General features: G+C 40.3%; 1 protein-coding gene across 3 annotated transcripts in view; it reads right to left on the reverse strand.

Moving 5' to 3' along the window:
* The window catches only part of IL13RA1 (interleukin 13 receptor subunit alpha 1), a 74,682-nt gene that overhangs the window by 34,469 nt on the left and 17,540 nt on the right, over positions 1-22,673 (reverse strand). For all 3 annotated transcript variants that reach the window (XM_037989084.2, XM_008019403.3, XM_037989083.2), the window contains exons 3-8: positions 20,982-21,120; positions 18,747-18,867; positions 9,984-10,171; positions 6,938-7,089; positions 1,491-1,538; positions 1,092-1,224 (exon numbers count right to left, since the gene is read on the reverse strand). In XM_037989084.2, the coding sequence (XP_037845012.1) occupies positions 1,092-1,224; positions 1,491-1,538; positions 6,938-7,089; positions 9,984-10,171; positions 18,747-18,867; positions 20,982-21,120 (781 nt within the window). The remainder of the gene's footprint in view (positions 1-1,091; positions 1,225-1,490; positions 1,539-6,937; positions 7,090-9,983; positions 10,172-18,746; positions 18,868-20,981; positions 21,121-22,673) is intronic.

A 22,673-nucleotide genomic window follows, 5' to 3' on the forward strand; every position in this document is an offset into this window, starting at 1 on the left:
AGCAATCATGACTCCTCAAAGTTACTTTACCAATTGTTCCTTGCCAAGTTTTGAGATTCTTCAACATCCTGATTACCCTTTCAAAGATAGATTCTGGTCTGCCAAGGCAACTCCTTTAATGTGTTGCTTTGGAATGGAATACTGCACAATTCTGATGTGGCCATAGCTCTGTGCCCCAACCTGCAGCATTCCTTTCTGGGTGCTCCACTTATCACTCCTAAGATTATATATGCCTTTTTGACACATTTAAGGTTACAATGTTGAGTCACATTGCACTTACAGTCAAATAAAGCCCTGTATCCCACACCACCACACACACATCCATAAAGCACAGGTCTTTCCAGTCCAGTACTTGAGCCTAGCTTGCTCAGCCTTTCAATTAATAAATGATTTTTTTTTCAAACTTAGATACAGGTTTCTCTCTATTAAATGGCTCCACTCTTGTTTCTGCCAACCACTTGTAGGACAGTCTCTAGTACTGTACAATGTGCAGATTTGATTATGCCTGCATTTTTTTTTTTTTTCCTTGAGACAGGGTCTCACTCTGTCACCCAGGCTGGAGGGCAGTGGTACAATCTAGGCTCACTGCAACCTCCTCCTCCCAGGCTCATGAGATCTTCCCATCTCAGCCTCTTGGGTAGCCGAGACCACAAGCGTGCACCACTATATCCGGTTAATTTTTGTATTTTTTGTAGAGATGGGGTTTCACCATGTTGCTCAGGCTGGTCTCCAACTCCTGGGCTCAAGCGATCCTCCTGCCTCAACCTCTCAAAGTGCTGGGATCACAGGCGTGAGTCACTGTGTGCTGCCTATGCCTGCTTTCTATATTTTTGTTCAGTTTGTTAATAAAAATGGAAATGAGATAGAGAAGAACACAAAACCATTTGGATTATGGTCTTCTAAAAAACTGTATACGTAAATTAACCCTGGGTGATTTGAAAGTGATTAAAAAGAAAATAAATTTCAATTGTAAGTACTCTTTTCCTCACATCAAGAGAGCATGACAGCCCCTTTCCCCGGTCTATTTTCTGCTTCAGCTTAGTTTTTATGCATCAATGTTTTACAGTTTAATAAAAATTCTGTTCTCTTACCTATACTCATTTCTTGGCTCCAATTACTCCAGAGTTTGTCATCCTCATAGCATAACTTATTTGTTTTGACTCTTATTCTGACTGTGTTCAAAGTATCAGGAAGAACACCAGGGACCATGAAACAAGATGTATTCTTAGGCATAAAATAAAAATACACAAGGAATATTACCAGCTTATTCTTTTTCACTGTTATTGAATCATAATATAATTATCTGCCAAATTCTATCTATGATTAAGACTTGGATTGCAATTCAAATTATTTTTGACTCTTCAAAAAAATTGGCAATAACTCACGGAACAAAGTAATTTGTTTTTCTCAAAGCAGCTCATATTTATGCTATGCTCCACCCCCAACTGCTGTAAGTCTAAGCCCAAATAGTTAATGTTGAATTTACTGACCTCCACATTTCTCTCAAGTTCTGGATTCTGACATTTAGCCTCTTGGACCTTGAAAATAAAAATAAATAAACAAACTAATGAGTTCTAAATGTTTAAAAACCCATTTTCCATCACTTAGTCACTTCTAACAAGCTTTCCTTTTATCCTATTAAAAGATGATCAAGTACAGTGAAAAAAGGTTGGTCTTTAATAAATGGTGCTGGGTCAATTACATATGCATATGAAAAAACAAAAGAATCTTGACCCCCTACCTCGCAATACTCACAAAATCAGTTCCTGATATACTGCAGATTTAAATGCGTAAGATAAAATAAATTAATAAATACATAACTATAGCAAGCTTTTAGATGAAAACATAGAATATCTTAATGACCTTGAAGAAGGGAAATATTTCTTAAACAAAACCAAAAAACCTCCCATATTAACCATAAAGGGAATTTTAAAATAAAGTCATCTATATTAAAATTAAAAACTTTTGTTGATCAAATGACACCTTATTAGGGAAATAAACAGGCAATGCATAGAGTGTGAGAACATATTTGCAATTTCTGACAGAGGACTTGCATATATATTTTTTCTTACCCTACTAACTAATAAGGCAAAGACAGAAAACCCAATTTAAAAAAATAACTGGCAAAAGACTTGAACAGGCACTTTACAAGAGGATAAGCAAGTTGCGAATAAACATCTGAAAAAGTGTTCAACATCACTGGTCATGAGAAAAATGCAAATTAAATCCACAAGATAACAATACACACACTTACCTGACAACAACAAGTGTTGTGAGAGGATATGAAGCATCTAGAACTCACAATTTCTGCTTAGTAGTGTAAACTGACACAACCATCTAGGAAAACTGTTATTATCTGTTAGAGACAATCACATGTAACCTTATGACCCATGTATGCCTATATAAATGCCCCACACAAATGTACGCACATGTGTACCAAGAGACAAGTATGTGAATGTTCATAAAAACTCCATTCATAAAACCAAACTGGAAACTATCCAAATGTCCATCAATGGGATAATAGATAAAGTATGGTATATTCACACAATGGAATGAATGTAATGAGAACATACCATCTACAGCTATAAGAAACAGCATTGGTGAATCTCATAAACATAATGTTGAGTGAAAAAAAGGGCAAACACAAAAAAGTACATTCTGGGCCAGACACAGTGGCTCATGCCTGTAATCCCAGCACTTTGGGAGGCTAAGGAGGGTGGATCACATGAGGCCAGGAGTTCTAGAGCCAGGAGCCTGGCTAACATGGTGAAACCCCGTCTCTACTAAAAAATTAAAAAAAAAAAAAAAATAGCCGGGCGTGGTGGCGCATGCCTGTAATCCCAGCTACTCCGGACACTAAGACAGAAGAATCGCGTGAACCCGGGAGGCGGAGGTTGCAGTGAGCTGAGATTGTGCCACTGCACTGCACTCCAGCCTGGGTGACAGAGTAAGACTCTGTCTTGGAAAAAAAAAAAAAAAAAAAGGAAAGAAAGTACGTTCTCTATAATTCCATTTATATAAAGTTTTAAAGTAGCAACAAAATCAATCTATGGGATTAGAAACCAGGATAGTAGCTGCTCTTTGGGAGGATAGCAACTGAAGGGGATTATGAGGGGGCTTCTGTGGTGCTGGTTACATAGGTGAAAAATCATTTGTGAAAAATCATTGAGCTATAGGTTATGATTTGTATAATTTTGATTGTGTATTATACCTCAATAAAAACTTCTAAAAAAGAGACAGGGAGCGAGAAACCAGTGTCCCTTGTTGAGAGTATAAGATATAAAATGTGACTGGGTTGGAGAAAAGAAAGTGTAATGCAAAATTCTCCTCCACATAATAAAAGTCACTTGCTGTCTAATGTAAAGAGAATACTAATTTCCTTAAATGCAAGTATTTCCAAAATGGAGTAAAAAACACATGAAAATCTGTTTGCTTAAAAAGTCAACCTCTATCAAAGAGATGTTTAAACTTGGAACCAAGACTAGAATACACAGCTATTATTTTTGACATTCAATGTGATTCACTAAATAGTTCTTACCAGCATGTGTGAAGAGCTGAGAGGCCAAGCAAATGATGAAGGGGCATCCTTTCAATATTTCATACAGGGGTTGAGAAAAAAAAAAAAAACCCACTCAGGGGGCTAGTATACCCTATTACTGGCCATTTAGAATAGTAGACCTGTTGGGGAATCACAAGCGTCAACTACCAGTTGAGGGATCAAGTTGCAAATCGATGTCCCTCCTCCCCTGGACCATCTCCCATATACAGAAATTGCAAACTTGGCGAATCAACCTATAGATTTAGGTCTCTAGGTTCTTGTTCAAATGTAAATCCCCCTACATAGTTTACTGGCTATTCAGAGACCACTAAGAGAAGGAAAGTCAGGGCACCCAGAAGATAGTTTGCTGGGAAGGTTGAGGGGTGGGGGGTGGTCAGAGACAAGTTGTTCCTTACTTCATAAATCTGTCATGAGCTACCTCTAACCATAGCCTCCATGTGATAGTACCAGTTCATGTTCCCACTTACTTCCCCCTCTTAAGTGTAACACCAGACAAAATAATTCCTCCAAAAGGAAAAAAAAAAATTCTAAGCAGCAGAGCTCAAAATCTGTGAGCACACAAAAAACTGATGACATTCTACATCTGCTAGGAGAGAGAACATTAAACTCAAGTGTACAGAGTTAATTCCAAATAGAAAATAGTTCTGATATAGGTAGATAACTTCCATAGTGTATGTGTTCTCTTCAGTTCAGAAGTTTGTAAAAAAAAAAAAAAAAAAAGTAACTCAATTCAATAATAATATATTAAATGATGATTATGCACATGATGTTATGCTAAGTATTCTTGGTCAAAGTTAAATACATGGAGACCAACCAAACTTTGAAGTGTTACTGAATTATTAGCTGTGTGGCTTGTAGCAAGTTACTTAACCTCTCTGAGCCTTAGTTTTTCAATAAAATATAGGTTAAAATAGTTTCTATTTCATGGGTTGCTATGAGCTACTGTATGAAGAAGCACACAGAAGTGCATCTTTGTAGCATGCCATAAACGCTTAATGAATGATAGCTATTGCTGTTGAGAGGAAGTATTGAGGTGGTGTCTAGTGGTTAAGAATCTAAGTTTTAGAGTTACAACTTTGGTTAAATATTGATTCTACCACTTACTAGAAATGTGACCTTAGGATTAACTAAGTTTTCTTATCTGTAAAATGGAGGCAAAATAACAGGACCTAGATTCTTAGGATTATTGTGAGGATTAAATGAAACAATTCCGATATAGTGCTTATTAAGATACCTAGCACATAGTAATCACTTAATACACGCTAGCTGCTATTTAGTAGCAGGAAGAGCACAAAGTAGACAGCACTCGACTCTTTCCTACAGGAGTCTATATTTTCTTTTTTTTTTTTAAAAAAAAATACCAACTTTTAAATTCTGAGGTACATGTGCAGGGAGTGCAGGTTTGTGACATAGGTAAATGTGTGCCATGGTGATTTGCTGCACAGATCAACCCATCACCCAGGTATTAAGCCCAGTATCCATTAGTTGTTCTTCCTGATACCAACCCATCACCCAGGTATTAAGCCCAGTATCCATTAGTTGTTCTTCCTGATACCAACCCATCACCCAGGTATTAAGCCCAGTATCCATTAGTTGTTCTTCCTGATGCTCTCCCTCCCCCTGCCATACCCCCACAGGCCCCAGTACGTGTTGTTCCCCTCCATGTGTCCATGTGTTCTCATCGTCCAGCTCCCACTTATAAGTGAGAACATGTGGCGTTTGGTTTTCTGTAGTTTATATTTTCAGTGGAGAGAAAATGCATACATGTGATAGGTTAAATAGCAGAAAATAATTGAGTGGCAAAATGAATACTATCTCAAGATTTCAGACATGCATCTCAGGATTTCAGAAAGGAGAGAACAGTAAAGACTGGAGTAAACAAGTGTATTTCAGTTTTCTGATAACTCCTTTTGTTGTAAATTCAAGCACCAACCCCCTTCCACATGGAAGCCCTTAGTTTTTTCCCTTTGCTATATTTCCTGGGGCACTTAATTTCTGGTACTAATAATGATTATTATATTTCAGCAGAAGGATTCATAATGCAAATGCCCAGAAGAGCATTTGCTGTTCTGTTCTGCTGTGGACTTGGTCACTCCCTCTGGAGTTGGAATTATAGCCTGTCAACACTGGCTTATTTTAGCAAGCATTTTGAAAGTTCCATGACAAGCTGAAACAACTGGACCAAGGAATTTACCCACGTGCGAGATGCTAGGCTCCTTTAAAAGCCAATATAAAACACTTCACTTCTAACCTCTAAAGCTCAAACACACAAAGGGTCCAGGCAGGTAGCAGACAAGTGAGTGGTGCAGTCTTCATGGTCCTAAGGCGCCATCTTATGGACATACACCCTTAAGGTACTATGATTTAAAATCTGGGCAAAAAAATTCAAATCTAGTAAACAAAGAAACAAACAAATCACGACTTTGTGCTCCAAACAAAACAGAGTGAGGCCCTAGTTTGTGACCTTTACCCTAAAGAAGAACAACTGGACTGATGTCCTGAGATTATAGCACATTCTGGTCAGTGTCCTACAGGACCTCTAATTAGCATGTTCTGCATTTGATTCTGAATAGCATACAGGCACATAATCCAACAAATATTGACTATTCAAATCTGATTACTTTAGTTGCCACAAACTCCAAGAAAACAGAATGGTATTATCAGAGCCCCCAAAGTGTCCGCATAATCTGATATCTGCCTATTGCTTAGACATCTCTTCCTGCTACATTTTGACCACACCACCCACCCTTCTTTCTGGTCTCTCACACATGCTAAGCTCATTCTTGCCTCGGAGTCTGTATCTGCTGACTCCCTACACCCAGATCTTCACATGGCTAGTGTCTGTTCATCATTCTGGTCTCATCTCAAATGTCATTACCTCAGATGATTTCCCTACCTAATATTCCCTCTGGTTCTCCTAGTCACTCTACTACATCAGCCCATTTTATTTTCTTCACAGCACTCACGCCCTGAAATTAGCTTGCTTATTTACATATGTTTTCTATTATGTAGGATTCATGAAGAAAGAAAACTTGTCAGGTGTCACGTTCATTGCCTTACCCCAGCACACAAAAGAGTGCTTGGCATATGGTAAATATTTAATAAGAACGTGTTGAGCACATGAATTACTGTTTAATAGGCCTTTTCAACAGGCTTACAGATGAATTAATAAATGGCTTGAAACTTGCAGCTGATACTATTATACCATAAATCTTCAAATCTTCCAGCATGCCTTATTTTAGACAAGAAGTTTCATTACCATCATCATCATCATCATAAGCTGACAAATGTAAGAGCTATGTTTCATTGATATTTCAATGTAAGAAATTCAAGTAAAAGAAAAATAGCCAAATAAAAACAATAATTTTAAAATCTTACGGAGAAAACATTATGTGTCTCGGTTTGGCTGTTATTGACTTCTACTTCATAAAATAAGCATCTGCTAATAAAATTCTGTGGATTCTCCCATTGTACATGTAGGTCACCATTGTGGAAGGAGAGGTTTTTAATATGTGGAGGATCAGGTTTCACTGAAAAACAAAAATAAAACATAAGTAAGCTTCCAAAGTTTGATTATACACACACACAGTCTATGGATTCCACATTCATGAATTCAATCAACCATGAACTGAAAATATTTTTAAAAAAATATCATCTGTGCTGAACATGTACAGACTTTTTCTTTCTCATTTATTCCCTAGATAATATAACAACTATTTACATAGCATTTACATTGTATTAGGTATTATAAGTAATGTAGAGATGATTTAAAGTATATGAGAAAATGTGCATAGGTTGTATGCAAGTACTATGCTACTTTTTATCAGGGACTTGAGCATCCATGGATTTTGGTACCTTGGAAGTTCCTGGAAGCAATCCCCCACAAATACTGAGAGACAACTGCATATATATGTAGGGTTCATAAAGTTAAATCAAAACAGAGCTAATGCATTTAGTGGCCTTTCATGATCAGATATATAGTTGTAGAATTTCTGATTAGCCACAATTATGGAAGAAGTTTATTTAAAACTGCCTAGTAAAATGTATTTAAGGAACATATTTGGGATATCTAGCAGATGATATGAACTCTGACCTGCATCTGGTTAGAAAATGGCCAGGGTATAATCAGGACATCTAGATGCAACATAGAGAATAAAGAAGGGCTTGGATCCAGATCTACTTCCACCTGATGAGTAATAAGGCACCAGCTACAAGGGGCTTCCCTAGTTGTCACTTACTAATGCCAATCAAAGACCACCATTAAAACATTGGCTTAGTCTCTGACACACGCTGCAACATAAATGCACCTCAAGGAAATTATGCTAGGTAAAACAAGCCAGTCACAAAAGACAAATACTATATAAATCCACTCCTATGAGATATCTTAAGTAGTCAAATTCATAGAAACAGAAAGTAGAAAGGTGGTTGCCAAGGGCGGGGGGGGGGAGGGGAAATTAATGTCTAATGAACAGAGTTTCGGTTTTGCAAGATGAACAAGTTCTAAAGATCTGCTGCACAACAATGTGAATATACTTAACACTACCGAACTGTACACTTAAAATGTTTATGATGGTAATTTTAATGCTGTGTGTTTATAACCACAATTAAGAATAAAATACTTTGGGAGGCCAAGGTGGGTAGATTGCTTGAGCTCAGGAGATTGAGACCAGCCTGGGAAACATGGCAAAACTCTGTCTCTACAAAAAATACAAAAATTAGCCTGGCATGGTGGCACACACCTATGGTCCCAGGTACTCGGGAGGCTGAGATGGGAGGATAGTTTGAGCCCGGGAGGTCAAGGCTGCAGTGAGCTGTGACCACACCACTGCATTCCAGCCTGGGCAACAGAGACCCTGTCTCAGAAAAAGAAAAAATAATTTATTTTTAAAAAAGCATTAGCCTGGTCAATTTACTTTTTCAGGAGTCAGTTATACTTAAGACCAAGCAATAGAAGATAATGGGTAATTAACAGAAAACAACTTGAAGATATCATCTTCTATTTGAGAAGGATCTTCCTTCTTCTTTTATATCACCATTAATATCCAGGGAGAAAAACAGCAAAATAAGCCTTAAAAGGTCATTTAAGATAATCTGCCAAACAAAGAAAAGGGCTCTGCTTCAGCTTACCCCACTGGGCAAAACACTCCTCACTCTCTTGGCCTACAAAGTAAGCTGACTTTGGTACCCTATTAGAATTCACTTCTATGACTATCTTAGCCTCTTAGCCAGAATCTGAGCTCCCAGTTGGGATATTTCAACAAATAATCCATTACGCTTATGGAATTTGCTTTAGCAATTTACAAAATGTATTAATACGCTTTATGTCATTTGGACCTCATGGCAATGTTTTTAGATAGAGAGAGATTATATATTCCATTTCACAGATAAGGAAATATTTGAAGGGGGTTTATATGCCTTGCCCAAAGTGGAGGAGTTAGAACCTAATCAGATATTTTGTGTTCAAGTTGAGGGTACTTTCTAACAGGCTGACATGCAGCTGGCACCCACAGTTATGGCTATACTGGTTTTTCTAACTGATCAGTTCCCATGCCATACAGAATGTTAAATATTTGGAATATCACCCGATTACACTACCTTCAGTCTATGCCTTTTCTAAGAGACAGATTATTCAGGAACTACATATGATCATTATGAGCATCATCCTCTTTAAGTATCAAGAGACTAGATCTTAAGAGTCAGATGGCCTGGGTTCCTGCTATGATTTGAATGTTTATCTTCTCCCAAACTCACGTTGAAACTTCATCCCCAATGTGGCAGTATGGAGAGGTTGGGCCTTTAAGAGATAATTGGGTCATGAGGGTTCTGCTTTCATGGATTGATCTATTCACTGATTAATGGATTAATGGGTTATCATGGGAGTGGGACTGGTGGATACATACGAAGAGGAAGAGAGACCTGAGCTAGCATGCTCAACTCCCTCACCATGTGATGCCCTGTGCAGCCTTGAGACTTTGCAGAAAGTCCCCACAAACAAGAAGGCACTCACCAGATTTGGCCCCTTGACCTTCCACTTCCCTGTCTCCAGAACTGTAAGAAATAAATTCCTTTTTTTTATAAATTACCCGGTTTCTGGTATTCTGTTATAAACAACAGAATACCAGAAAATATGAAACAAACAATGAACTGAGACAATTCCAATGTTGATTCTACAACTAACTGTTCTAACTCTCAGTGTACTCATAAGTAAACAAGGATAAAGCATCTGGCACATGTGTTCAATATAAAGAATTTCCAAGTTTGCTTCTTTAAAAAGGATCTATCAAAGAAAGTTATATATCAATATAGTCCCTTGTTTCAGAAGATCTTAAATCCAAAATCATTGTTTTTTATTATTTGTATTGATTGTGCAAAAGATATAACACACTTTTTATCCATACTGTTTTAGAGGACTTCTAAAACTTACCACGGGAAGTTAAAGGCACTATATTGAAGGATGGTTTAATTTTTCCTGCATAATCCTTGACCATTATTTGGACACTGTGTTGTTCAAAACTGGAATCCTTCACTTTGGTCAGATCAAAGGAACAACCAAAGTATTGGCCTTCTTTATAGATCTCTTCACATTGACGAATTTTTTCCAGGCTTCTGTGCCTACAAGAAAAAATGAGACAATCTTCTGCATTATATTCAACAAGGTATTCAAGAAATAAGAGCAGGCTGGTGCGGTAGCTCACACCTGTAATCCCAGCACTTTTGGAGGCCGAGGCAGGCGGACCACTTGAGGTCAGGAGTTGGAAACCAGCCTTGCCAACATGGTGAAACCCTGTCTCTACCAAAAATACAAAAATTAGCCAGGTGTGGTGGCAGGCGCCTGTAATCCCAGCTACTCAGGAGGCTGAGGAAGGAGAATCTCTTGAACCCGGGAGGCAGAGGTTGCAGTGAACTGAGATTGCACCACTGCGCTCCAGCCTGGGTGACACAGTGAGACCCACCAAAAAAAAAAAAAAAAGGCAGAATTCTTTTTAATGACTGAAGATGTCCATGAAAAGCAATATTTGCAATAGGCAAGATAACTTTAAAAATAAACAACCCTATTTTACAATGTGACTCATATGCTAGGAAGAAAAGACTGTTTTCTGTTTTATTTATTTACTTATTTATTTATTTACTTATGTATTTATTGAGACAGAGTCTTACTCTGTCTGCCCAGGCTGGAGTGCAGTGGCACAATCTCAGATGACTGCAGCCTCTGCCTCCGGAGTTCCAGTGATTCTCATGCCTCGGCCTCCTGAGTAGCTGGGATTACAGGCACGCACTGCTATGTCCGGCTAATTTTTGTATTTTTAGTGGAGACAGGGGTTCACCATGTTGGCCAGGCTGGTCTCGAACTCCTGACCTCAAGTGATCCACCGCTTTGGCCTCCCAAAGTGCTGGGATTACAGGCGTGAGCCCCTGCGCCCAGCCTAGATTGTTCCTTTTTGATGAACACTGGTACTGTCAGCAGCTATGGAGACTACAGGAGGCCTATTTCTTCTGTATAAGAGAAGACATTCTAAGGCTGGGATTAGAAGTTTCATGCTTCCTGAAAATGCCTATCTGCTGAATTCTATGATTCCTCCTCTGGTCCCTCTGCCCTGCTCCTTCCTTATTTCTTGGCTTGTTCCGCTCCCTCCTCCCTCTTCCAGCAGAGAGGGAGTAAGAGGACTACTCACATTCTTCTCTCTTTCTGACTCCCTCATTCACTCACCTCCAGTTTATCACTCTCCTGTCCCTTGACTACAGTTTCTATGCTGGGAATTCCTAATCCTGACATCTCACCTCAGAACTAATCTCAGATTTCCAACTGCTCCATTTGAGTGTTCTACCATTGCCTCAAATCCAGCGTCCAAACACATCATGCACCCTCTTCCCCACCAAACTGTTTTTTCTTCCAACTTTCCCATTTCCAACAGTCAGAGCTCATTTTCTTTGGGCTCCTAGATTAGATAATTTAAATTAAAATCACCTTTCCCCCCACCTCTGTTCCCTGTATTCTATCACCAAATTCTGTTCTTTCTTCCTTTGCAAAGCTTCCTGGATCCTCGTCTTCTATGATACTCCCATTGCCCACACCCTGAGATTCACACCCTAATGACTACAGGCTCCATTGCTTCTTCAGATTGACCTCCCTGACCTTCATTATTCGTGCCCTCCAATCACTGCCAGGTCAATGTTCTAAAACACAATGGCTTTCTAAGTGTCTCACTCCACTGTGTCTTCCATAAGCAGTATTGTAGATACCTTATTTACCATTTCTCCTCTACACATACCTTTCCCCAAAGATCATCAGCATCTAGCCCAGCGCAGGCAGACAATGTGTTTATTACACTTTTTTTTTTTAATCTAGGCTATCAGATTAAAAAATTACTGTTTTGTAGTAACTGGCAGAAGACAAGAGTCAAGTCTTACATCATCAGCCACAGAGGGAGTTGCACAAAGGTTTTGCAGAAAAGGAAGACCATTTTAAGAAAAATGAACTAAGAGTAAAGAGTCCCAAATCCCTAACCTGTTACTCAGAATCCTCTGTACTACTTTAAGATGCAGGTTCCTCAAACCCTCTCCCAGAGAGTCTGATTTAGAAGGTTTTGCCAGGACCTAGGAACCAGTATTTGAACAGCAATTCTCCAGGAGATTCTGCTGCAAGTCAGTTTAAAAAACAAAAAACAAAAAAACTCAGAGCTAATGTATTTATTCCTTCAAAGGCTGCACAAAGAAATGCTTCAATATAGAAAATGCTTTTTTCCTTCAAAAGGTAGTACGTGAGCTTTTCCCCCTCGTTGCAGCCCCCTGTGGTTTATGAAGAAAACAGTGTTGTAAAAATGAAGCTATTGTCATGACTAGTTTTTGGATCAGACAGTCCTGGAATGTTTCCCGCCCACGGCCAAAAACAGAAACTGAAGAAATTTAATGACATTTTTCTTACATAACTAAAGAAAGCCATGTGTAAAACTGTTTTTTAATGATGAAAGGAACTCCTCGAATGCACAATCTTCTTGATCCCTTTTTCATTTCTGCACCCTAAGTATTCTGCATATGCTCATGGATCTCAGATATGAAATTTTAAAACAATTTTGTTGTAATTTAGAAATAGTTATAGAAGGGAAAATACTGGTTCTGAATAGATAACGTTTCTTGAATTCTTGTGAAACATTAACCTAAAACAGCAGGTGATTCCTGTTAAAATTTATATACTGAATTCATCTGCAGAGTCACACTGCAGCTATGAGAATTCGGAAACTGACAAAGACTATTTTCCCAACTCAGAAGATGATTAATGTGGTAAAAAACATTCCCTAAAATTCATTGGTATGACTAGTCTGCAGCTCTTCAGGCCAGGGTCTGTTCAATGCCAGACTGTCCCTGCAGGAACACAAGTCATTGCCCTAGGGCTGCAATGAATTATTTTGATTTCAAAAAATGACTCCAGGCCAGGCATCACGGGTCACGCCTGTAATCCCAGCACTTTAGGAGGCCCAGGCGGGTGGATCACTTGAGGTCAGGAGTTCAAGACCAGCCTGATCAACATGGTAAAACCCTGTCTCTAATGAAAATGCAAAAATTAGCCAGGTATGGTGGCACGCGCCTGTAATCCCAGCTACTCAGGAGAATCACTGGAACTCGGGAGGCGGAGGCTGCAGTGAGCCGAGATCGCACCACTGCACTCCAGCCTGGGCGATAAAATGAGACTCTGTCTCCAAAAAAAAAAAAAACCTACAAAGAGAGACTCTAAATTTTCTGGTTGGGGGTTAGGGAAAACAGTCTCTGGCAGTTTGTTTGATGTGATTTATACTGGTACCTGCATAAGCAACCATTTCCGGTGCTTGCTAATGAGCACTGTGTCTTGACTCCCTTTCTTTTGTGGTTTTGATTAGAAAGGATCTATCTAGAGGAGAGCAAGAAAGAAGGGAGTATGGGTTAGGTACCAATTCTGTGAGAAAGGGGAAGAGGCCAGCACTGTGTACTGACTGCAACTGCAAGGGAGTGGAGATGAATAACAATAATATTAGTTGTTTTTTTTTTTTTTTTTTTTTGAGATGGAGTCTTGCTCTGTCGCCCAGGCTGGAGTGCAGTGGTGCGATCTCGGCTCACTGCAAGCTCCGCCTCCCAGGTTCACGCCATTCTCCTGCCTCAGCCTCCTGAGAAGCTGGGACTACAGGTGCCCACCATCACACACCCGGCTAATTTTTTTTGTATTTTTAGTAGAGACAGGGTTTCACAATGTTAGCCAGGATAGTCTCAATCTCCTGAACTCATGATCCACCCGCCTCGGCCTCCCAAAGTGCTGGGATTACAGGAGTGAGCCACCGCGCCCAGCCAATGGTAATAAGAGCTATCATGGATTGAGTGCTTACTTTACATATGCTAGCAGCTAGTCATGGCTCTAAACACTGGCCCTCACAACAACCTTAAGAAGCAGGCACTATTATTACTATCTCCATTTCCCAGATTATAAAACTAAGGCTGAGAGAGAAGGGACTTACCCAAAATCACACTAAAGTAAGGAAGAGAGCCAGGATTTCAACCCAAGCAGTGTGGCTCCAGAAAGAATAAGCTGTGAGGTGGTAAGGGGATAAGATACAGAACCTATACCAGCACCATCCAACAGAACTTTCTGGCATTATAGAAATGGTTGTTATCTGTGCTGTCCAATACGAGAGCCACTCATCACTTGTGAAAGTGGCTGGCGAGACTATGCAACTGAAGTTTTAATTTGATTCAATTTTAATTAATTTAAATTAAAACGTAACTAGCCACATGTAGCCAGTGGCTCCTATACTGGATGGCACAGAACTACACTTACAGAAAGAGCCCCTGCTGATGACCAGCTCTGGGACTGTGTATGACAAGAAGTAGGCCAGGTGCGGTGGCTCACGCCTGTAATCCCAGCACTTTGGGAGGCCGAGGCAGGCTTGAGCCTAGGAGTTTGAGAGCAATCTGGGCAACATGGCAAAACCCCATCTCTACAAAAAACACAAAAATTAGCTGGGTATGGTGGTACACACCTGTGATCCCAGCTACTCATGAGGCTGACGTGGGGGAATGGCTTGGGCCTAGAAGGTTGAAGCTGCAGTGAGCAATGATCATACCAACTGTACTTCAGCCTGGGCAACAGAGCAAGACCCTATCACAAAAAAAAATGTAGGATCCTTGATACCTGCCTCCCTTGGATGCTAGTGACCCACCACTATCTTGGGATTGTGGCTTGAGCCACCTCCAGTGGCCATACAGATTGTTCCCTGCAAAAAGACATCAACTGAGGGCTGAAAGCCAGCCCAAGTACCATCTGCTGTCAGCTTTGGTGACAGCCTGCTTCAGCCCAGAGGAAGAGGAATGCTTTTTCAAATTGGTCAGTCGTTTTTTTTTGTAATTCATTCACCCAGAGGAAACATTCTTTTAACAATTTGCATTGAGACTGTGTTTTTGCTACTATATTCCCAAGGCACTTCCCTATTTTTGTCTTAGAAGAACCCCAAGGACTAGGCCACCATCTGCCTCCAGTGGCACCCTGATTCTAATAGCTGGGATAATTTCCTACCCAGTCTGCCATGGAATGAGATACAGTTTTAAGACTTCTTCCCTTCTTTTCCAGCCCCTTATATAGACATAGATTCTTTAAAGGTTTTCCCTGTGGTTTTACCAATAATGACTCCAGTGAAAACAAGAGGGGTTAATAGCATAATAAACACATGGATGCTACCAACTCACAAGACATCTTAAAAGCTAAACTTTACTGCAACATCAACAGCCAGGCTACTCCTTCTTAGTAAGGTTTAGTTTTTTGGCCCCTTCTTAGCAATTCTTTAGGGATCTGGATCTACTCAATCCTTCTCTCTTTTTATTCATGAATGATAATACTCCTCAGTTGCTTATACCTCGTAAGTCATCACTGCAATCTTCTCTAGCTTTGGATGCTACCAAACATTCACAACTTGTTTATAGAATACCTACTAAATATCAGGCACCAGGAGAATCAAGACACAGCTCCTGCTCTCAAGAGAAACTGAAGCCTGGCAGGTTACCACCAAGTAACAGGAAATGACAACACAATGTGCTGGGTAGTATGACACAAGAAATTGCAAGGTGCCGTGGGACAAGAGGAAGGGGCACATGTCTAGACTTGAGAGGTCAAGGAAGGCTTTCTGGAGAGGAAATGGTGTCTGGGCTGAAATAAAGATAAAGACAAATAAGAAGCATCCAAGTGAAAAGGAAAGGCCTAGGCTACAAGAGGATGCAGAATGTTTCCACTATTCTGTTTGAATATTCTGTTTGAAATCTTGTGTTCTGTTTGAGTATTTGAAGAAAGCAGTCTGAGGAACTGAAAGAAGTTTGCTGTGGGCAAACGGTAGGCTGCAAGAGGGGCGGGGGTGTGTGGAGGCACATGCAACCGAGTCTGGAGAGGTTGACAGGGGCCAGGTCGGTCATAAAGCGATTTGTCTGTCATGCTGGAGAGTTTGGACTTTAACCTAAAGCCACCAGGGAGCCACTGAAGGGTTTTCAGTAAAGGAGAAACAACAGGTATCAAGAGTGAGCAGGTGAAACTACAAAACCTCAAATGAGATTTACATCAGGGGGAAAAAAAGAAACAGACCTCAGACATAACCACACAGAACTTCTGGCTCCACCTTCAGGACTTCCCAACTTTGCCAGGAGGATCCTTCCACCAGGGAGGAGTGCGGATGTGAATCCTGGGGCAACTTTGGAGGTTTTCATCCAAAAGTGTGTGTGTGTGTGTGTGTGTGTGTGTGTGTGTGTGTGTGTTTTGCATTCTATTCCATGGTATAGCCATGAGTGTTTTAATGTATCAAAAATGCTTTCCATCATGTCATCAGGCAAAGCAGACACTCTAGCATGAAAGGCCATGTTTACCCAGTAGCTTCACAAGTCTTGGACATGGCCCTCCACATCCCATTCTCTCAGAAGCAGTCTTAACAAATGACAGTCAAGGAACAAGGCCATGTGGAGGCAGACTGCCTATGCTAGGTCTCCCCTTCTCCACCCTGATATCACAATGATTAAATATCTCCATTTCTCAAAATGCTCTTCCTCAGAGGCCAGCCTCAGAGAAACTTACCCATCTGGGCAGTCTGCCTCCTTCATCAAAGCCTCCCAGTCCCCTCTCCACCCATCCACCTCCCCTCGACCACCAACCCAAGCTTCAACCTAACTTCCCACAGGAATCTATCCCTCTGCAACAGCCTTCAGTATACACTGTCTTATTTAATTTAATGCAGGTCACTGTATCAGGCACTATCTTCTCTACAGTTTAAGCTTTAGGAGAGAAAAGATATGTTTCTTGTCTCTGTTGTGCATTCACTGGTTTATCCACAAAGTGTTCTAAATAAAGGTTTAGTGAATTAAATTGGATTAACCTGCTCTTTCTTCCTTGTTCTGTTGCTAATAATTCTAGGCTCTAAAGGGAATGATGGAAGACTAACTTAGAAATTTAACAAACTTTGTAGTAGATATAGTCACAAATACCAAATACTGAAGTATCAAATATCAAAATATCAAAGTTATTTTGCAGGAAGCTAAACTACTTTTTGAGGCTGGGTGTGGTGGCTCACACCTGTAATCCCAGCACTTTGGGAGGCCGAGATGGGCAGATCACTTGAGGTCAGGGATTTGAGACCAGCCTGGCCAACATGTTGAAACCTTGTTTCTACTAAAAATACAAAAATTAGCCAGGCATGGTGGTGCATGCATGTAATTCCAGCTGCTTGGGAGGTTGAGGCAGGAGAATCACTTGAACCCAGGAGGCAGAGGTTGTAGTGAGCTGAGATCGCACCACTGCACTCCAGCCTGGGTGACAGAGCAAGACTCTATCTCAAAAACATAAACAAACAAACAAACAAACAACTTTTTGACCCCAGACATGATATCACTTTCCTTTTTAAAAGTAGACACCAATAACTCATACATTGCTAGTGGAAATGTAAGGTGAACTAACTTCTTTAGAAAATAGTTTGGCATTTTTTTAAAAAAACTAAATACACAATTACTACATGACCCAGCAATTATACTCTTGGGCATTTATTCCAGAGAAATGAAAAGTTATGTTCATATAAAAATCTGTATGTGAATATTTACAGTAGCTTTATTCATAATAGAAAAACACTGGAAACAACTGAGATATCCTTTAATGAATGAATGGTTTAAAAAACTGGTACGTCCATATCATGGACTACTACTGAGCTATAAAAAGGAGTGGCCTCTTGATATACAACTACTTGTACAGATCTCCAAGGTATTACGCTTTTTTTTTTTTTAAACCAGTCTTAAGTGGTGATGTACTATAGGATTCCATTTCAGTAACATTCTTGAAATAATAAAATTAAAGAGATGGAGAACAGATTAGTGGTTGCCAGAGGTTACAGGATTGGGGGAGAGGGGTATACAAGGAGAGATGATTTAAGATGAAGGTGAGGCTGGGCACGGTGGCTCACCCCTGTAATCCCAGCACTCTGGGAGGCCAAGACAGGCGGATTACAAGGTCAAGAGATCAAGACCATCCTGGCTAACACGGTGAAACCCTGTCTCTACTAAAAATACAAAAAATTAGCCAGGCATGGTGGCAGGCGCCTGTAGTCCCAGCTACTCGGGGGGCTAAGGCAGAAGAATGGCATGAACCCGGGAGGCGGAGCTTGCAGTGAGCTGAGATCGCGCCACTGCACTCCAGCCTGGGAGACAGAGCGAGACTCCATCTCAATTAAAAAAAAAAAAAAAAGATGAAGGTGAGTGTGGCTACAAAAGGGCAACTCCTCATGGTGATGGAACCATTGTATATCTTCATATGTGATAAAACTGCATACAACTATACATATACACACACACGAGTGCATGTAAAACTGTTGAAACAGGACTGAGGTTTTTGGATTGTACCAATGCCAACTTTCTGGTTTTGATAATGCACTATAGTTACACAAGATGTTACCACTGGGAGAAACTAAGTGAAGGGTATATGGGATCTCTCTGTACATTTTTTCTGGTAATATACAGGATCTATACTTGAAAATAGAAAGTTTATTTAAAAAGTAGACACCAAAAGGCAGATGCATTTTTCATTGAAGCAAATTGTCCATTTTGTTGGGTTTGCAGAAAAAAATAGACCGTTCTTTTTTTTAACTAGGTTGGATCCAAAGGCTCCCAACACAATCAGTCTTCCAGTAATTGTAGTGTACATACTCACCAATAGTAGAGAGTATAGTTAGTGTCGGGACTGGTATTCCTTCCAGGGAGCCAAGAACACTTCATGTAGCTCAGGTTGTGCCAAATGCATTGAAGCTCAGTCACAGCAGACTCAGGATCACCTACAATATCCAGGCCAAGAGTTTAAGACCCTTCTTTCTTTGTAATGCAAAGTAGCGAATCACTCTTTGGCATGGGGGATGATGAGAGTGCTTCATGCTGCTTTGTCAGAAAGCAAACTCTTCATCTTTCACCCCATTTTACCCAGAAGTCACCCAGGATGGAGGAAACCCAAATCTAATTTGTTCACAACCTTCTCTCTTACCTCCTGATACAAAGAAAACATCTTCCCTATCCCTGAGGGACCCTAAGTAATATCCATAACTGGAGGGAGAGATAAAAGATCAAAAACTATTTCAATCATAGACAATATCCACACAATTCCTAAATGAATGTGGATATACAAACAACCCTTATATATACATCTGTCTTAAAAAAATTATTGAGGTACAATTTAACTTTCTGTCTTTTGGTCAATACTGACACTTTTTTTTTTTTTTTTTTAAAGAAACATTCAGCCAGGCAGGATGGCTCACGCCTGTATTCCCAGCATTTTGGAAGGCCAACGAGGGTGGATCATTTGAGGTCAGGAGTTCAACAGCCTGGCCAAATTGGCGAAACCCTGTCTCTACTAAAAATACAAAAAATAGCCGGGTGTGGTGGCACACACCTGTAGTCCCAGCTACTCGGGAGGCTGAGGCACAAGAATTGCTTAAACCCGGGGGGTGGAGGTTGCAGTGAGCCGAGATCTTGCCACTGCACTCCAGCCTGGGTGACAGAATGAGACTCTGTCTCTAAATAAATAAATAAACAAGCATTCCTCCTAAAGCAATTCTGGGCAAAGGTAAGCCTAACTTAACTCTTAGTAGTTGCCTCTTACGTGTCATGACTTTAAGAGCCCTAATATCTTTCTGACCTAAAATCTCTATCTTTACAAAGCCATTTTAGTTAAGGTATAATGTCTTTAAATTAAACACCTCTGTTTAAAACGTAAATCTGTTATCCCTCATGATCCTTGAAGGGGTACTACACTGAGCCATCATCAATCATTTTGTGTCATAGCATAGTACAATAATTATTATTTTTTGAGACAGAGTCTTGTTCTGTCACCCAGACCGGAGTGGAGTCGTGCGATCTTGGCTCGCTGCAACCTCCACTTCCCGGGTTCAAGCAATTCTCCTGCCTCAGCCTCCTGAGTAGCTGGGACTATAAGTGTGCGCCACCACACCTGGCTAATTATTATTTTTTTCTCCATGTTGACTAGGCTGGTCTCAAACTCCTGATCTTAGGTGATTCACCCGCCTTGGCCTCCCAAAGTGCTAGGATTACAGGCGTGAGCCACTGCATCCAGAGATACCATCATCATGCCCAGTTTACAGATGAGGAAACTAAGGTGCAGAGGGGCTAAGAAATTTGCCCAAGGTTACACAGTTAATAGCTGGCAGAGCTGGGACTTAGACAGTTGGTTTCTGGTAGCCCTGCACTTAATCAGTATATGCTACTCCCTGTATGTAACATAAGAGCCAGAAGGACACTGAGTGAGGTGGGATTGGGGAACAATGATCATCCTCACTACTTGACAGCTTGTCCTAGGGTTGTCTTGTATTATCTTGTCTAGACTTGTATTGGAGCCAGGCCAGCATACTATTTTTCTCTTTAAACACCTTTTCCCAAATATATCCTGCATATCAAACTAATTATCACATATAATGGGTAAGACAGTATTTTGTTTTTCATTTTGAAAGCACTGGGACCGAAATGTGAAGACATACAGCAAGTCACTCAATTCCTTTCTTCCTCATAAAATGGATCAGGGTAATAATACATGCCTTACTCACTTCCCAAGATAAGCTTGTGAGTCTCGACCTAAGGGAGGTTGTGTGTGTGCGCACGTGCGCTCATGTGCACACGCACACATGTGCATGTGTATATCATTTTTAAAATTATTAAATTTTATATAAATATTAGGTATTGTTATTCAAGTTGTTTGTAAGCTTCTTCAAGGCAGAGACATACTCATATTTTCATTGAGCTTCTAGCACCTAGTATAATGCCTGGCACTTATTAGACTCAGAAAATGTTTGAGAATTGAATGAATTAATGAACGATGCACAAAAGCATTGGAGTATTTGGATTTATTCTCTAAACACCAAGAGATAGTGCTTTCAGTTGTTACCTTCAGGGGGCGAGATGCATTTTTCAACCAAAATGCTAGGCTTCTCACTTTCATTGGTGCTACACTGGGACCCCACTTGCAGACAAATCTTCTCATTCAGGGGCACTTCTTTTGAACGACGAGTTTCTGGAGCTAGTTTCTAAGGTTAGAAAATTGTAAAAGGCATTGCTTCAGCAAACACACACTTAAATAATGAAACGTACATGTCCAAATGTGTTGTCTTTTGTTTGTTTGTTTGTTTTTTCTAATCAAAAAAGTCCTCAAATGGTATAGATCAGTGATTCTCCATTGGGGGTGATTTTGTTCTCCCTGCCACTCTCAGGGACATTTGGTAATATTGAACATTTTTTATTGTCCTAACTTGGGAGGGGGAGGTTACCGGCGTCTAGTAAGTAGAGGTCAAGGATGCTACTAAACATCCTACAATGCACATGACAGCCCCCCTCCTCCTACAACAAACCCTTCACCAAATGTCAGTAGTGTCACCATTGAGAAACCCTGGTGTAGATAAAATAATTTCCCACATTTTAAAGGTATAAACATGAAATTTACCTACAAATCTACAATGCTAACATATCAACTCTCTAAAGGCAATTCTAAAGGAAACACAGTATGATTATCAAAATTCACTTAGAAGTAGATGCACTGTACCATGAAAATTAAGGTAAAAAAGGAATGCTTTAAGAATCCAGGAATCATGCCAGGCTCAGTGGCTCATGCCTGTAATCCCAGTACTTTGGGAGGCTTAGGCAGGCAGATCGCTTAAGCCCAGGAGTTTGAGACCAGCCTGGGCAACATGGCAAAACCCCATCTGTACAAAAAAAAATATTGACCAGGCATGGTGGCTCATGCCTGTAGTCCCTCCCAGTTACTCATGGGGCTGAGGTGGGAGGATCACTTGAGCCCGGGAGGGGGAGGCAGTGAGCCAAGATTGCAGCATTGCACTCTAGCCTGGACAATGCAGTGAGACCCTGTCTCAAAAAATAAAAATCCAGTAATCATGGTTACTTCTGGGTAAGGAAGTAAAGGAGGGGGACCTGAGGGCTGAAGAGAGACTTTTCATTAAACCTCTTTGTCTACTGTTTGACTATTTTGACTACCTCATATACATGTATAAATTTCAAGCACTGCTATATGTGCTGAGTATATACATTCTCATTCTGAAAAGTAGATATGCTTTGTGGAACCATAGGAAGCCAATTTATAGACATCATAGAGACATAAATCACCAGTCTGGTTACTATGACTTAGAATAATGAGATAAATGGGCTGTCTGGAAAACAAACATTTCCCAAATTGACAGAGTTGGAATAATTAAGAATGGAGCTGCTTTTAATCAGAGCTCCAGGGAGAGCGTTTCCTGTTTTGCAATAGCTTCTGACTCAAGTCAGAGATACTATTTAATCTACATGTTAATGGCCATGAAGGGGAAAATTTGCCACAGTTAGTTCTATCTACTACCGTAAGGAGCTATTCTGCCATGTCACATGCCTGCTGCCAGCTGAGCATGAAGGCAACTGTGAGATACCCCCAAAACCAGGACATATGGATGGCCTCTGAGAAGTAACTAGCAAGTCAACAATGAATAAATCATAGCAAGGACACAAAAACAAAATCACTTTATAGAACCAGAATAACTCTTAGGTCCAGTCAAGACAGCACTCTGAAAAGGGAGTTGGTCAGCCCTGGAAG

This window comes from Chlorocebus sabaeus, chromosome X (genome assembly GCF_047675955.1).
Source record: "Chlorocebus sabaeus isolate Y175 chromosome X, mChlSab1.0.hap1, whole genome shotgun sequence".
NCBI lineage: Eukaryota > Metazoa > Chordata > Mammalia > Primates > Cercopithecidae > Chlorocebus > Chlorocebus sabaeus.